Source organism: Taudactylus pleione, unplaced genomic scaffold, assembly GCF_031769625.1.
Source record: "Taudactylus pleione unplaced genomic scaffold, aTauple2 ptg000086l, whole genome shotgun sequence".
Classification (NCBI taxonomy): Eukaryota; Metazoa; Chordata; class Amphibia; order Anura; family Myobatrachidae; genus Taudactylus; species Taudactylus pleione.
In genome coordinates, this window is record NW_028284488.1 from 30,055,636 (window position 1) to 30,073,780 (window position 18,145).

Sequence of the window (18,145 nt, forward strand, 5' to 3'; positions counted from 1 at the left end):
TAACCTCCCCCCAGTGGAGCTTAACCCCCCTTCTCCTAGTCTAAACCTCCCCGGGGGTGCCTAAGCCTAATCTCCCCCCCCCCCTTCCGGGGTGGCTAAAGCATACCCCCCATCCCCGGGGACAGAGCCAGTTACTTACCCGTCCAGACGATTGGGATTCCAGCGGTTTGAGATGCCAAAGTCGATATCGGCATTGGCATATTGCCGGGCGGCGGTATATCGATGCTCGGCATCCCATCCGCCGGCAATATGACTGCATCCCCTGAGGGCCACAAGGGAGGGCAGCTCTCACACATTGCTGAGTCTATCCCATGAGATGCACCACAATATGTCAGAGGAGCTTGTGCTGAGCTCTGATATGAGGAACTCATCACACTCTTATCTGACCCCTGGAGATTTGTAACCTCATGGGAGTGATCACATCAGAGGTCTGGTGGACACGTGGAGAGGTCTGATGGAATGTGGAGGGTCTTATGACATGTGGGGAGGGGAGCTCTTTATTATTTTACAGTAATTACTATGATAAACTTGCTTAGTTCTTATTTATATAAAAGGCTGTCAAAAAAACTACAAATACAACAAATCTTAAAAATGGACTTTTTTATTTGACATCATATGTATAGCCCAAAAGTCAATAAAACATTAAAGAACATTATAGATGTGAATATTGTACATTATTTTTTTTATTTTTTAACACAAAAATATTGTAGCTGCTATTTTAGCAACAGTTTTTTATTTATACATTTTTTTGCAAAAGAACAAGTAATTCCAACTGCCAACAGCCATGGTCAGTGAAGGAGATGAAAGAAGAGGCACATAACTGATATTAGCTTTAAAAATGATTAATATTCTGCTAAATTATAGGACAATTTTCTCATACATTTTTAAAGAAAATGTTAATACATTTAATATATTCTTTCCTAATATTTTTCCACATCCACTTTGTGAATATAAGGTAATATGATTTTGCACTTACAGTACATGGGCAGATCTGGCCACATGACACAAATGTTGAGCAGCTAGATCTATATCTAATTTGGCCACACAGGTAATTTGGCAGTTGGGCAGAATGGCCTGATCTGTGTAGGTATAACTAGTATGGACAGATGATTACTGCATATTTGCTTAGGTGGCACACGATCTCAGGAATGAAGGTTCCCAACAGCTGTTTGGGACCAGCAGCCTATTTGTGTCCATATAGACTGTGAGCACAAGTCTAATTGTCCATAAAAAATGCAGTTAGCATGGACATTATGCTGACCAAACATAAGTGACAAAATTGAGTATTGATCTGACCATTTGGATTCAGTTCAGGTGGTCATATCACTTCTGTACCACATATGGACCTATTTGTATGGACAAGGAATGACCACACACAATCTTATATAAGTAATTGATCACATTTATAGATAATTAACATTTATAATGAATACAAGTATTTCATATATATTTACTGCAGATTCATTTCTGCAGGACACCTTGTATCTCTAGTGGTTACATATTTCTTTTTCTTTTTATCTTTTTTTATTCATCTTTATATATTTTTTATATTTTGCCATTGGCAAGATCCATCTTATTTTTGCCTTAAATGCTGCTTTGAATATAGCGGCTGTCACGCTGAAATCACGCCAGGACCATCATATCACAGCTTATTACCTACTGTATGGGCCAATTTATTTTTGTTTTGACCATTTTAGATGAAAAATATTCCTTGGCTATTTTCATAGAATTTTATTGCAATACTCTCTCCTTATGGTATTTTAAGAGTAATGTGATTAGTGTCACAGTGATCTTATGTTATCATGTATTTTTATACTGCTTGAGATAGCAGTAATCTTCTTTGAAGTCTTTTTTTTATACTAGTAGAGATAGGTGTCCGTAATTGCAGTATTTGTGAAATCCATTTAAGATTTACTGTAAAAAAAAAAAAGGCATATATAATAAGTGCATGCTCTTACCAACTATAGATACATAACATTTTGAAAACTGTGCAAAATGAGAAATAGTTTTGGTCTTTGGATGAAGATGGATTTGCAGACTAAAATAAAAGTGCACAATTTGATGAACTTATGTTTGCAAAAATAAAAAAAATATGTATTAGTCTAGTGAAGTGGTCAGAAGGGATGCTGTCAGGAAGACAAGAACGAGAATGTCGACATTCAAAATGTCAACAACGGAAGGTCGACATTTATGACATCAACATGCTTAAAATGTCAGTATCATAAATTTCGATGTCTGGAATTGCATTAGGTTCAGAGTTATGGTTACAGTTAGAGTTAGGGTTACCGTTAAGGTTAGGGTTACCTTAAGAATTACCTTTACCATTACCATTAGGTTTAGGGATAGATCGCCATCACGATTATTTTAATATTACATCAGAGTCGACATCGGTCAAAATCAAACTATATGACCATGTTGGCTTGTTCAATGTCGGCATAATGACCATGTCCACATTCACATGTCAACATGATGAATGGAAACATATTATACTAAACCCGTTGAGAATAGTAACTACTATAAGAATGCATTATGCTCACCTCTTTTTGCCTTTTTGGACACACAGTGTTATGGAGCATGCAAGGGATGCCACAGTTCCAAGACAAATAAATAAAATCTGTATAACCTCCAACACCTTCATTGGGACAGTTACGCCTGATTTAAATGTATTTGCTGAATCTTTACCAATAATAGCAGTCTGAAAAAAAAATAAAAATAAATAAAAGGCATTGCATTCATTATTATTATTGTTTATTTATATAGTGCCACTAATTTACACAGCACTAAACAGACAATATATGTCAGTCACGTCAGTTCCTGCCCTACTGGAGCATACAGTCAAAGGTCCCTAACACACAAACACTCATATGCATGCACACATATGTTTTTGGTAAAAACCGGAGCATCTCCATGCAAACACAGTGAGAACATAGAAACTCAAAACAGATAGGTCATGACTTGGCATTGAACTCAGGACCTAAGTGCTGTGAGGCGGTAATGCTAACCACAACACCATAAAATAATTGTGCATAATGCTGGTAGCAGATGATCTCTCTAAGTGCCCATATATAACGTACACTGTCTATCAGGGGCACTTAGAGTGGATGGGTACAGTGTAACCAGGCCTGGGTCAGGTCCCCCTTTGCATGTCCCACTGCAGAGCTTCTTTAAAGAGCCCGGGCATTCACTACAAGTCATGGCCACACCCCGACACTTGGCCATAGACCCCTGTAGAACTAGGGGTCTGATTCAGAGCCGGACGCTATTTGCGCTCACTCGTCCAGAAAAAGGGGCTGGCTATTTAAATTGACCGTTCGCTCTTTGCGGTCTGTTGACGCCTCCATGTCTGAACAAGCGAACAAAACATGTGGACGCTATTTTGAAAAAAACGCCCCCTGGCCGCTCGCATCATACGTCATCTCCGCTATTTATTAGATTAATCGAGTACATCGAACGGCGTCTGAACTGCTTGCTATTCTTGTGGTTGGATTTTCCTACCGCAATCATGCGAGCAGTTCAGGCTAAAAAAAACCCAAGTGACGTGGACAATGACGCTTCTTTGTTAATTATGCACACCCTTAAAACGCCCGTTTTGACCTTTTGGCACGCCTGCGTTCGGATCACCACTCCCCGTTTTCAAGCACCTTCCCCTGTTACCACCCACAAATGCCTCACACTGTCACTGAAATTAGCAGGCATTCGCTATTTTGCGAGCACACGATTTCCGGCCGCACTGACAGGTTCGCGCATGCGTGTTAAAACCGATACGCATGCGCAGATGTGCGAACATCGCTCGGAACGAAAGAACAGCCGCTTACGAGCGGCTCTGAATGAGCTCCTAGGTCTGTCCGATTTATTGGTAGCTCTAGACAATAGTGGTGAACTTATCATTAAGAATTCTGTAGACAAGACATTTAGCACATTAAGGTCCAGGGTAACTGTTGCTTAGCTAAAGAGAGAGTTTATTCAGCTCCTTATCTGAAACACACTAGAGAGTGGTGCGGTTCTGTCTTCCTGAGCCCCAAGTCCCAGCAGATTTATAGTCATTGTCCTGCTCAGTTATCAGAGGCATACAGTCACAATATTATCTTTTCATTTTCTTCCAATGCTTGAGAATCTGTGAAGATACCAAGGACCTGATTCTGAGGTGCATGCAGCAGGGTCTATTGGCGGGCGCCCGTCTGCAACTTTATGCAAATGCCGCTGCAAACTCCTTCCGTAATGTACATCCGTTCGCCCGAATGTACAAGGTCTGAGATACCCACTTTTAACATCCATACATGCTGTAATACCGATTGGTGCATCCTTAGCCGCCATTATCGGTTGCACCATCGAAACTTGCACTAGCCCTATAGCAGGTGCAGTTTCTTCATCTGACCATGGCCTAAAATGCCTGCGGATGTGCTTCTCGAAATGCAGTCACTTGCACTGACATGCCCGCATCACATAGTATGCCCACTGAGCAGACTACTTTTGCATGCATTTCTAGCCACCACCCAGACCCCGCCCAGGAACGCTGATCACTTTTCTGCCATTTTTCTGATACCGTCTGAGTAGATCCCAATAGCACCTTTGTGAGTACAATCTGAGTAGCGTATGCGCCGCAGGGGTTTTCTGATATTTTTGCACTTGTGCAGATGCAAATAATCGATCAACTATGTGAACATTGGCACTGTGGACCTCATTCTGACCCGGTCGCATGCGCTGAGCGCTCGCAACTGGGTCGATGTTTTGGTCCTGCATACGCGCAGCGGGGGGTTGGCTACACAAACGGAGGCGTTCCCAAGCAAACGCCTGCCGTTTTGTGGGCGGCCGCACTGACATCAGCAGTGATGTCAGTGGGGAGTTTCCTGCTCGATCAGAGCAGGAAGCTCCCTGGGGCTTGCGGCTGCCGAGACCCAACTTTAGGGTCTCGTCGCAAGCCCCGATGGTTGCGATGGTCTTGACCATCGCGACCATCAACCTGGTCGGTCGCTAAGCTGTGGGTGGTAACCCACAGCTTAGCTAACGACCAGGAGGCCGCACTAAAAAATAGAAGCGGCCGCCCTCATTCAGAACGAGCGCTCGCTTCTTGTGAGCGCCTCTGAATGAGGGCATGTATGTGGATTGCCTGCAACTTCAAATCAGGCCCCATGAGTGAATGAGCTGATCCCTGTTAAAGAGCAATTCAAGTAGACAGCAGCCGGTTTCTAGCATGCACAAGCAAGTGAAGGCAGTGGGAGGAAAAGCAAGAAGGGGGAGCCAATGGGCAAAGAAATATAAGGTACAAACAGCCACTACTGTATATCAAAACAAAGAGGAGCTGCCCCTCAGAAGTCTAGATCCTAAGCACTGGACTTCTACATAGAAAGTGCCCATGTACCTCTATATAATACGTGTTGAGTTTGGTGAATTGCCAGAAAATGATACTACATTAGCCTACTGTAGTTTTGGTGGCTGTATTTCTCTTTAAGTAGAATCACAGAAAGATAGACAGACACTGAAAAAGTAAAAATACTCACCTCATTTAACCACAAAACAGGAAACACAAATTCGGACTGAAGTTTTGAAAAGACACTAAAATGTGAAATATAGAAAAAAAATTAAACGTATAACAAACACTGAGTCATCTCATTTATTATACGTTTGTGGATTTAAAAATATAAGAACAATGGGAGGCTTTCAGCTAATACTCCCTAGGAAAATTATTTGAATACGCCTCTCCAAATGGAGGAAGGACTTTTGGAAAACACCAATATAATAGCTGCCCTGTAAGTACAAGGAAAACTATTCTGAAATATCTTAAAAATGAATATAAGTAAATACACATTGCAGGGCCAGATTAAGGTTTCTAGGGGTCCCAGGGTAACTTACTATACTTGTGGGGGCCCCTACCAATAAAATGTTTTGTGTTACTTCCAGCACTAGAAATATGTTTAACACACTGTAGTGCCCCAGTTCACAATATGCCACACAGAGCCTCCAGTTCACATTTTGCCACAGTGCAGCCAGTTCACATTGTCTGGTGCGCCATCATTTTTTGCAGCATGCACCATGTGCCGCCTCTCACCACAAAGGCCAATCCAACACTGGTGATCATGGAGCTATGTGGGGGGCACAGGGTGACAGACAGATTCCAAATGTTCAACACATCCCTCATACAATGGTGAGCTTTTCCAAGCACACAGATATGTCCTCATACACATAACAACTATATGCACAAAACACCCAGCGTGACTTAGGTGCTCTGAGAGGAGTAGCGTACCGTAGTTTTCATTACATTTTACATCTCATTGTCATCGCAGACGCAGCGAAGAACTACTCAACATGAACTAGAGACGCTAGGCTGCGACCACACAGGAAATAGTTTAAAACATACAAAGTCACAAATGAAGCACAACAGAACTTGGTGTGAGAAAAAGCTGTGGCTGCAGAATCACAGCACTTTATACACAGATTCACACTCAGGGTCTGATTCAGAAATGTACACTAATTTCACCAGCGCTGCGTCTTTGTATGCAGCGGATATGCAAAATTATGCAGGAGGCTTATTAAGTAAAAAGAAGTCCATTGCCAGCTTCTCTTAACCGTTGCAGCACCATAAGATGCAGAATCGGATCAGCTGTGTGACCATCGGCCATCTGAGTATGCCTCAGGTTACCCAGGATGTATGGCAATGGAGCCAACATGCCCCCGCTTTCTGGAATGCTCCCCGTCGCCACCCCCAAATGCCAGCAGCATGTCAATCATGTTGCAACTTTTGGGTAACTGTGATTGTCATTGCAGGACCAGATCTGCAGTGTGGCTTCTGCGCATGCACAGATCATTAAACATTGGACATTTGGGTAAATCTCTGAATCAGTCACACACAGATTTACAATTGTTGCACATCATATTGACAAGTGTAATCTGGCAACTCCCAGGTGTTTTATGTATATGAATATGACACTAATTTTGAGTGAGAAAGACGCTCATTGCGTCCAATATGCTTGGGACCTGGCACGCCAGGAGGGGCTATTTTCTGCAACCTGAGTAACAGTGTATGAGAGCACATATGTATGTCTTGTACAATTAGGAAGTACAAGATATCGGTAATGATTCAGCCTCAGACAGAGATACTGTCACAGCTGCTAACATGGTATCAGCTGCAATAGCCTATTATGGTAATGCAGCAGGAGACATCACAGTACGGGTCATGCGCTTGCACAGGGGAGGCATAATCTGAGATGTGCACTAATCATCGGGTCTGAATCAGCCCCATAGTTAATAAACTTGAGTTAAAGCTTTGTAAGTGGCAAACATTGAAAAAATGGATCAGTGCATATTTCTAACATGCAAAATAAAACATACAATGTCTTAATAAAGAAAAATAATTTTCTACTTTCTATATATTTAATGCATACTCACTCTATTTTGTCTGTTGGTTGAAACATTACATTGACCTGCAATCTTTTGGCAAAATGCATAGTGAATCCAGTTAACTGGAAAAAAAAACATAACAACTACATTAAACAAACAAGTCAGTATTTGGATGCATCTCTCTCTATACAGTAAAGTACACTTCTCTCTATACCATACTTGCCAACTCTCCTTGATTGTCAGGGAGATAAAATAGTAGCAATCTCCCTGACTCCCTAAAGAGTCTAGCAATCTCCCTGATTACACCTTACCACTATTATGCTATAATGAGGCTGTTGTGTATGTGTATGTATATATGCATTCAAATGGGATCATTAGTATAATTTAACCTGCATTGGTTATAAGGTACAACAATTCCTATGGCTACATGCATTTTCTGAAAAGTATCAGTGTGTTTTCATCACCAAGTAAGACTTACGAACTGCTTTGGGACTCATTTACATTTGGATACCTCCCAACTGTCCCGCTTCCAGCGGCACAGTCCCGTGTTTCTGGGACTGTCCCGCCCGCGGGCCGCAGTGCCCGCGGTGGGGGGGAAGTTGGGGAGAGCACATACCGCTGCCCTGCATAGCAGAGCAGCGGGTGTGCAGAAGGTGAACAGATGCAATGCGCATGCGCACGGCATCTGTTCACCAGTGTAGGGAGAGCCTGGGGGCTGCCCAGCATCTCGGAGAGTGCTGGGCACACCCCCAAAGTGACGAAAGTGGGAGAAGCCGCGAGGCTCCGCCCTGTTTTCAGCGGACTCCGCCCCTTTTCCAGAAGCCACACCCCCTTTTCAGACGCTCCCTCTTTCATTTTTTAAAATGTTGGGAGGTATGCATTTGGATGTAAGTCAGGTTTATGACACGCCTCCCAGATGTAGCAGTACACGCCCACGTTAACATGCGCTCATAGGTGCTGATATCCTTTTTCAAAAGTAGGCAAGTATGCTTTACCAATCTCTTGCAGCAACTTTCTAACTTTCCAGGATTGACATATTGCTGGTGTCACACAACTCTAACATTCTCATACTGGGCCTGAATTACAATTTGGAACCAAGTGCAACTACGGACACAGATCGAACGATTTTTTGCCATCGCACATGCGTATAAGCCACACTGTGCATACATAGTGATCGCAGTGCAAATACAGATGCACAGAGGAACCCATCGCAGAGAAAGTGACAGGCTGTCAGCATTTGGGGGTGGTGACAGGGCGGTGGTCAGCAGTATGCAGTTGTGTCTGTCTGTTTGAACGCAATTTCCTGGGCGTGCATAAATTAGCCACTGCGATTGCATTCGCAGCATGAGAGCCTTCTGTGTGCAAGGAGATTTGCAGTGTCTGCGGCTGGTCAGACCTGCTGTAAATGCTGTGTGAGTGGCCGATGTGCATCGTTGGTACCGATGTTTATGCAGAAGAACGACATTGGACAGGTGTGAGAAAGCAGTAGTGGGCATCTTTAGGCCGCCTGAGCTTTGGCAAGAATTAGCATATGTTAGCAGCTGCGTTCCGTAAGAATTCACAGCTGAGATCGCAACGCAATTGCGATCCGTACTGAATCAGGCCCCAAATCAGCTAAAGAGTGCACATTTTGCACCTCATGGACAAACTGCCATGTGATGTAGGGAGTGCAAATCTAGCGAAGAAATACTGTCAAGCTTTATTTACTAATAACTGTAAATAATGAGTGCATTATGAATGCAACAGTAGACAGAATTTCTGCACAAAATGTTCTTCTACTGCTTCTCTGCTCTGTCAGTCTCTTCATTTGTTGCCTGTATGTTACCAAATTCAATGTAAAATACATGCCCTTACTTAAGGCTATCAACAAGACTACACCAAAATACCGCTCTTCACTTATCTCAAAATATTTCCCAACTTGACCCCTCCAATATATGCAATACATGTGTCACTGCTCCACAAAGTACCTACTCTCATTCCAGGTTGCAGTGCTTTTTTATGTGGGACACCCATTCCAAGCACTTTCCAAACATTCCTGAAAACTCACTTTTTCAGGCAGATGGTCAAATTCCTGAACCACTCACATTAGCTTCATAAATTACTGTAGTCAATTACCTTACATCTGGTTCTCTTTCTACACTCAAGCAACATTTGACCCGGGCTTGGTATAAAAGATTGACAGTCAATAGGTAGAAAACAAATGGTTGACATGCAGTACATGCAAATGTACAGGATGCAAATTTAACAGGTACAAAAAGGTCAACAGGGTTAAAAGGTCAGCAAATTCGAATGGGCGACACATTAAATTGAATTTTTTTTTTCAATTTAACCCTAATCCTAACCCTAACCATAACCCCCCTAGTGCCTAACCATAGCCTTCCACATAGTGCCTAACCCTAACCCTGCCCCTATTGCTTAAACCTAACCCTAGCCCACCCTTCATGCCTAATTCTAACTGTTCTCTCGAGTAGCCTAACCCAGCCCTCCCCCAAGTGCCTAATCCTGACTGTTCTCTCCAGTAACCTAACCCAGTCCTGCCCCAAGTGCCTAACCCTCACCCTAACACCTAACCTTAAAAATGTTGAAAAAAATGGTTTTGACCATTTTCGTGTCAACCTTTTAATCCTGTCCACCTTTTGTACCTGTTGACCTTTTGTCCCTGTTGACCTATTGCATGTCAACCACTTGGTGTTGACTTTTTTTATTGCCGGTTTTCTATCTGGATACCATGTTACCCAGACAACATTGCTGTGTGACTGGATCATACAGCCCACCAAGAACCTTTTATCCTTGCAAGCTGGTTGGACCAATATGCAATATGTAGCACTTGTCCTCATGTATTAAACACCTGGTACGCTATAGACTGTGTGTGACAGGGCCCTCTTACTTGTCATTTAATTATTGTTTTGTTTTTGTAAAGCTCAATGGAATATGTTGGCGTTATATAGTTAAATGTTAATAATGTTAAAAAAATGTAATAATAATAATAATAATAACAACAACAATAATCTTTCTTGCTGTGTAAGGATTGTAAAATGAAACAAGCAGTGTCTCACAATTAGACAACACAATTAAATAAAAAAGTTGACTCACAGGCTCCACATCTACAAAAGTCTGATGTTCTTCTTCATTGGGTTTCAAGCCACTCACAGAGTCCAAAAGGAAGTCACTTGCATGCAAGAAATGGGGAAGTGAGAGAAATATGGGTTTTCCTACAAGAAAACAAACGCATAATAATAATTGCATGGGCTTGTCTATCAGAAAATTCTGGGAAGCAATATTTAGCATTATCCTCCTGCTAATTGGGTACTCGCTTATCCATCAGTCAGGTTCAGGATATGGCCATCTTCTACTACTGTAGCTAATAATAGTCAAACATGTAGACAAACTATAGTTAAGACTAAGCAAGTTGCAAGTCCTCCCAAGTTAATTTCATTGTGCTTTCCTAACTGTAGCTGAAAGATTAGAGATGGTTGAGTACACAATCCAGGCGGTCAGAATCGAGGCGGTGACAATGCCAGCTTCGGAGTCCTGATAGTCAACATCCTGTTGCATGTTGGTGAGTATTCTAACACTTACCCTAACCCTCCCCCTAACCCTAACCCTCCCACCTGCAGCCTAACCGTCCCTTCCTGCAGCCTAACTCTAATTGTCCCTTCCCACTACCTAACCCTAAACCTCCCCTACCGCAGTCTATCCCTAACTCTCCTCCTAGTGCCTAACCCTACCTTCTAACCATAAGCCTGATGCTTACCATCGGCATTCTGGAGCTGGTATTCTGATGACCATCGGGATCCTGAGCACCAGGATCCTGTTAGAATTTACTTATATATAGTATGTAATTCCCTATCAATAGCAAATTTGGTGATTATTGAATGTATATGCCTATTGCAATATCAGATTCAGTATTATTTTTATTCTAATTACTACCTGATGTACCCAGTTTCACTCGGGTAGATCATAGATATTTGCTGTTTCCATTTCCATCTCACCCCTCCAATAACATACGTATTAATCCTTCACCTTTATAGTTATGCATCCCCTCCCTCACTGCTATAGTATGACATTACACTCCCTCACCTGTGTACTAACACATTCCACTCCCTCATCTCTGTAGTAACACATTTCCCTCCCTCGCATGTGTTGGAACACATTCGACATTCCCCTTCCTCACCTGTGTAGAAATACAACCTCTCCCTCACACCTGTAGAAATACATTACCCTCACTCACAACTAGGGATGTGCACCGGACCATTTTTGCTGGATTTGGATTTGGTTCTGATTCGTCATCTGGCTTTGGATTTGGATTTGCCAAACCTGCTGTGACTGGTTTTGGATTTGGATTTTGTTACAAAAATGTACCAAAAAAAGCTAAAATCACATAATTTGGGCTTTTTTTTGTTCCTAGAGTACTATTAACCCCAATAACATTAATTTCCAGTCATTTAGAGTCAATTTAGACAACCTCACAGCTCACAATATTGCTTTCACCATTATTGGCCGAAGGCTGCAGTGACCGGGCTGGTAACTAAGCGACAGACACCACAGTTTAAAGCACATTTATGAAACATTGCCACTCACTGCCACTCACTACTGAGTCACAGTACTTGTGTGTTATGGACACACAGAGGGCTAAGGCCTATGGAGTCACGGTGCTTGTATACACAGAGGGCTACGGCCCAAGGAGTCATGGTGCTTGTACCTCATATACACAGATTACTATTGCCCAAGGAGTCACGGTGCTTATACACATAGAGGGCTATTGCCCAAGGAGTCACGGTGCTTATATACACAGAGGGCTATTGCCCAAGCAGGGCCGGATTAAGGGGGGGGTGACAGGGGTGGTCGTTCCGGGGCCCCCACACACAAAGGGGCCCCCACCACTAGAGCACGGCACGCTGACAGTGACAGAACAATTTCCCTGCTAGCGTGGCTGATGTGGGAGCGGGGCCAATACAACAAGCCCCGCCCCCATATGGCCCGCAAATCGCGGGATTTCGGTGCGAGGGTGCGGAGCCTATTGAAGGGAACCGCAGCTGTATAAAATGTAAGTGTATGTGTACTGTTTTATTGTTTATATATGTGTATGTATATATGTGTAACTATGTATGTGTATATAGGTGTGTGTTTATGTGTATGTATGTGTATATATGTGTGTGTTTATGTGTATGTATGTGTATATATGTGTATGTATGTGTTTGTGTCTATATGTGTTTGTGTCTATATGTGTGTGTTATTGTATATACAGTATGTGTTTGTATACTGTGTGTATGTGTTATTGTATATACAGTATGTGTTTGTGTGTGTATACTGTGTATGTATGTGTTTGTGTATATATGTGTGTTATTGTATATACAGTATGTGTTTGTGTGTGTATACTGTGTGTGTGTATATATATATATACAGTATGTGTGTATGTGTTATTGTATATACAGTATGTTAGTGTGTGTATACTGTGTATGTGTTAGTGTGTATGTATGTGTTAATGTGTATATATGTGCTAGTGTGTGTATACTGTGTATGTATAAGTGTTAGTGTGTATAAGTTTATGCGTGTGTATACTGCATATGTGTGTGTTAGTGTGTATGTTATATAAAATATATGTTTGCTACAGATATATTATATGTGTGTGTGTGTGCGTTTTTAATGTTTAATGTGTGGTGGGGAGGGGGGTAGGCTCCATGTGGCTTGGTGGGGGCCCCCACAACTTAGTTGCCCCAGGGCCCCCACAAGCCTTAATCCGGCCCTGTGCCCAAGGAGTCACGGTGCTTATACACACAGATGGCTACTGCCCAAGGAGTCACAGTGCTTTATGGCCTTATACACACAGAGGGCTAATGCCCAAGGAGTCACGGTGCTTTTAATTTATACACAGAGGGCTACTGCCCAAGGAGTCATGGTACTTTTATACATAGAGGGCTACTGCCCAAGGAGTCACGGTGCTTTTATACAGAGGGCTACTGCCCTAGGAGTCACGGTGCTTGTATACACAGTGGGCTAAGGCCCAAGGAGTTACGTTGCTTGTATACACAGAGGGCTAAGGCCCAAGGAGTCATGGTGCTTTTATACACAGAGGGCTAAGGCCCAAGGAGTCACAGTGCCTGTATACACAGTGGGGTACAGAACCAAAAAATAAGTTTGTTTATTTTGTTTTGTTTTTTAAGTTTTAACTTTCTTGAAAGTTTTGTTTACTTTTTTAAACTTTTTTTTGTACACACAGCCACTTGTGAGTCTTGACACTTTAACCAACAAAGTATAGCACAGCATACATCAGTGTGCGGTGTGCCCCCTATACTTACACAGTCACTTTGCCAGCACAGCCACTTGTGAGTCTTGACACTTTAACCAACAAAGTATAGCACAGCATACATCAGTGTGCGGTGTGCCCCCTATACTTACACAGTCACTTTGCCAGCACAGCCACTTGTAAGTCTGGACACAGTCACTTTAATCAGCAGAGTATAGCGCAGCATACATTAGCGTGCAGTGTGCCCCCTATACAGTCACTTTACCAGCACAGCTACTTGTGAGTCTCTGCACACAGCCACTTAACCAGCAGAGTATAGCGCAGCATACATCAGCGTGCAGTGTGCTCCCTTACACAGTCACATTGCCAGCACAGCCACTTGTGAGTCCCTATACACAGCCAGTGAGTATCACTATCAGCAAAGCAGTGCGCAGCGTGTGGAGCGTGGGAGTGAAATGGTGCCGAGTCCTGGTCTCGGCACCTTATGTAGAGGCAAACTCTCGCGAGAATCCGACGTCAGGAGGATGATGTTCGGCCTTGCAGTGGGATCCGAGTCAGGCGGGAACACCCGAGCCGCAGCTTGGGTGGACTCAGATCCCCGCTGTTTGGAGTGGTTAAGATTTCCACAGAATCCGAACTGCTCATCCCTACTTACAACTGTAGTAACTTATTCCCATCCATCACCCCTGGAGTAACACGTTTCCCTACCTCACCTCTGTAGTAACACATTCCCCTCCCTCACCCATAATGTAACACATTCCTTGCCCTCACCCAGTAGTAACACATTTGACATTCCCCTATCCTTCCTCACCTGTGTATTAACATTCTCCTCTCTCACCTCTCACTGATGTTATAACACATTTTCCTCTCTCACCGCTGCAGTAACACATTCCTTTCCCTCACTAATCAAATAGGGGAGCCACACCAACTGCCAGCACTTGGGATGACAGTTGATGTTTGAAGTCTGAACTGTGCTGCAGCCACACTGAGTCAGTCAGGGAGGACATTGCACAGGGAAGGAAACATTTTAGCCCTTTTAACCCCCTTAGGAGTCGAAATTCAAAAAATCCCTTCTTAGTGGGTACCTAGATCATGTAAGCAATATTCTCCCTGATTTTCATGTTTCTAGGTCCAGGGGTTTGGGTTGGGTGTTGATGAGTCAGTGAGTCAGAACTTTTGATTTAATATATATAGATTTTGTGGTTCAGCAATGTGTGTTATTGGCTCTTATTAAGTCCACTTTTTTAATAGCTGCATTGGGAAAGTACTCATGACTTACAGGTATGCCATGCAGAGGTGCCACATAGCTTCAAAAAGCAAGAATTCTAGTCTGGATATACAGTACACATGTGAGAGAAACTAATCTCAGAGTTTATAACATGAATTATGTTTTAATAGAAAAAGATAAATATTGCATATTGGTTTGAAAATCCAAACTAAATTTTGGGATCAAACTTACCATTTTGGCAGTTTCGAAGATCCAACACACCAGCAGCTGTGCAATTCCTAGAGAGCACCGAATCCAGGCAGTAGCAATGGTTGTCTGGATTATGGATTGGTGAGGCCAGTGCTTTGCTTGGCACTACAAATCGATACAGTTTTATTCCCTCAATCGAATGTTGTTTTTGAAACTCTCCATATATAGATCTATTACCAGAGAAGGGAAAGGTGAATATTACTAATATTAATATTTAAAAAATCTAAAATAGTTTCTTGATTTTTCTTTTCATAGAATCAGTTTAATCTTGGATAATGTATCAAATTGAAATACACCTTTATATCTGCATATAAACAGTCCTGTAAAATGAGTCTACCCAATTAAGCAAATATCAAAATTATAATTCTAACAGTATTTCTGAATAGTGGTATAACAGAAAAAAAATTCTAAATAGTAATGAAAACAGTTATCGGCAATGTTGCATAACGGACAATTGGCCTAACAAAATGCTTACTAAATTATTAAATACCTCTCCCATGATGTTTTTATTTTTATTATTGATAAGTACCTGTGAGGATTTTTTTTAATTATTATTATTATAGAAGATACACCCGCAGTCGCACACAGAATATAGGCATGCCCTATATTCCCTATACACATTGCTCTGCGAATAAGACGCATTTGAAGGTAAAAGTTGCATGAAAAGACGCTCAGACGATTTTTCCCGCACACTTCCAAGTGTGGAGGTTATACAACAAATTCACGGGTCTGAACAGGTGGGGCTAAAATGACATGAATTGCGCTATTAAGCCCCACCCCCTCTTTAAAGACAAGCTAATATCGGCATTTTGACGCCCCCCCTCCCAAGCTGTCAGGTACATCTCCTCTCCAGCCTTCTCCAGGAGAGGAGAGAATTAAAGTAGGTAATTATGCTTTAAGGATTTTTTTACCTGAATAGTTAAAAACGTGAAGCGCTGTAGAGAGCAATGGCATGCTCTCTACAGAGCGATATTGTAGGAGCTGGGCAGTCACAGAAAAGAGAATTGTATTATCCTTTCCTACATAAGCTTTTCCTACATGGTGTTTGTTCTGTATGATTTAAGTGAAATTTTGGCTGCTGAATAGAACCCAAAATGTCCTGTGCCATTACAGAGAAAATTAATACTTCCAACTAAGGCCCAATTGCAATAGCCTGTGGCGAGATTTTGTTGATATGGTCACTGGATGTAAAGTGCCAATTTTAAACAAGCAGAAAGTCAGGAGCTACATCTAAATATCTAGCAGCTACTGTACATTGTGTGCTGCTGCGTGCGTCTCACAGGCTATTACATTTAGGCCTATGGGGTATATGTAACACCATGCGAGTTGCAGGCAGCCAGGTGATTTCAGCTCTTAAGCTGCTATATTTAAAGTACTGTAGCAATTTTTTAAAAGGCATAAACAACATAAGTATAGTTGCTAGATCGCTGCAATCATGCAGCTGCCAGCAATTTGCAGGCTTTTACATTTACCCATAAGTTGTACAAACTTACATATACCGCTTTTATTACAAAATTCTGGGTCTGACCCGGAGGTTGGAACAGGGGGCCTAATTCAGACCCGCTAGCGAGCGCTGAGCGCTCGCAAGCGGGTCGATGTTGGCCAAGTGCGCATGCGCACGACGGAGGCGGCTCCATCGTGTGCATGGGCGAGACCCGAATAACGACGGCCAAGCCGTCGTTATGGGTCTCGCGCCAAAGGGGACGTGCTGTCGATGGTGAGTGACAGCACGCCCCCTTTGGTGGGCGCGCCGGGGGCGTGGCTGCCCAGACGGAGGCGTTCCCATGGGAACGCCTACCATCTGGGGCCGGCCCCACTGACATCACTAGTGATGTCAGTGGGAGTGCTTTTGGCTCTGATAGAGCCAAAAGCACTCCAGGGCTTGCGGCAACGAGACCCTACCGCTAGGGTCTCGTCGCAAGCCCGATGGTCGTGATGGTCTTGACCATCGCGACCATCTTTTTGGCCCCACGCTATAGCTCTGGGTGGTCAGGAGGCCGCTCTTAATTTCAGAGGGACGGCCCTGATTCAGAGCGAGCGCTCTGTCAGAGCGTCCGGCTCTGAATCAGGGCCTGGGTTCCAAACCGGATCAGACCCGGAATTTAGCTAGCTCCAACCCAGGATATTCCAGAGTCGGCGCCGTTCACACCACAGCCAGATCTGCAGTGACCCGGCTATTCCAGCGTTGAAGTGGACACTTAGAGATGATGTCATCTCCAAGCGCCACTGAAGCCAGCCGATCGGCCGGCATGCAGTACGCTCCAGGTCATCATGACCCGGATCGAGCCGTTTACACTGCAGGGTTTAACGGGTCAGTCCCGTGTTAAACCCTGCAAGTTAACTGGGTTGGATTGCCAGGTCACCTGACCCAGGAATCCAACCCTTTCCCCTTTTACACCAAGGAGCTGCCTGGGTTAACCCTGCAATAACCTGGGTTTTAGCTCTGGTGTAAAAGTGGTATTATAGAAGGTGATTAACTGTATACAGACATATTATACACATCTCTAATGAGCACGTGCACTGCATTAATGTTGAATAAAACACCCCTCATTTGTTTCATGGGATTGCTGCTATAAGGGGAGACATTTAAACAGCACCCTGTTTCCCTCTTTCACACTTATCAAGGCTAAATTGCTATCAAAACCTGAAATGACCACTCATGAAGGAACACCTACAGTGTGACCTCTTTAAGCAATTCACATTTGAGCTAATAAGCACTCGTAACGTACCTGCAGATTTCAGAGGAAAAGAAATATAAAGGAACTTTTTTATCAATGTATGGAGGAAAAGAAGCTGCATCTGTTTAACAAAAGATACATAGAAAATTGTTAGTTGTCAATTAATATATTAATAAAAATACACCCGACCTAAAAAATAAATAATAGCAATAACATTGTACAATATTCAATATTGTGGTTTTATTTAAGAATGCTCCATAATATATGAGATAATGTGCCTTTTACTGTTAATTATAAGGCTATTAAAAGTCATTGAGGTATTTCATGAGCACGGAAGGGGCCCATACACAGCCTCTGTGAGGGACAACTCCTCTCCACAGCGAAGAATACTCTGGCTTTCTGCCAGAG

At 42.9% G+C, this 18,145-nt stretch overlaps 1 protein-coding gene across 1 annotated transcript in view; it reads right to left on the minus strand.

The window, feature by feature from the left end:
• Window positions 1-2,533: 2,533 nt before the first annotated feature.
• Window positions 2,534-18,145, minus strand: part of CD36 (CD36 molecule (CD36 blood group)) — a 46,411-nt gene continuing 30,799 nt past the window's right edge. Inside the window, exons 7-12 of the mRNA XM_088468933.1 lie at window positions 17,789-17,858; window positions 15,042-15,229; window positions 10,429-10,547; window positions 7,384-7,457; window positions 5,499-5,553; window positions 2,534-2,695 (exon numbers count right to left, since the gene is read on the minus strand). Coding sequence (XP_088325059.1) covers window positions 2,534-2,695; window positions 5,499-5,553; window positions 7,384-7,457; window positions 10,429-10,547; window positions 15,042-15,229; window positions 17,789-17,858 — 668 coding nt within the window. The remainder of the gene's footprint in view (window positions 2,696-5,498; window positions 5,554-7,383; window positions 7,458-10,428; window positions 10,548-15,041; window positions 15,230-17,788; window positions 17,859-18,145) is intronic.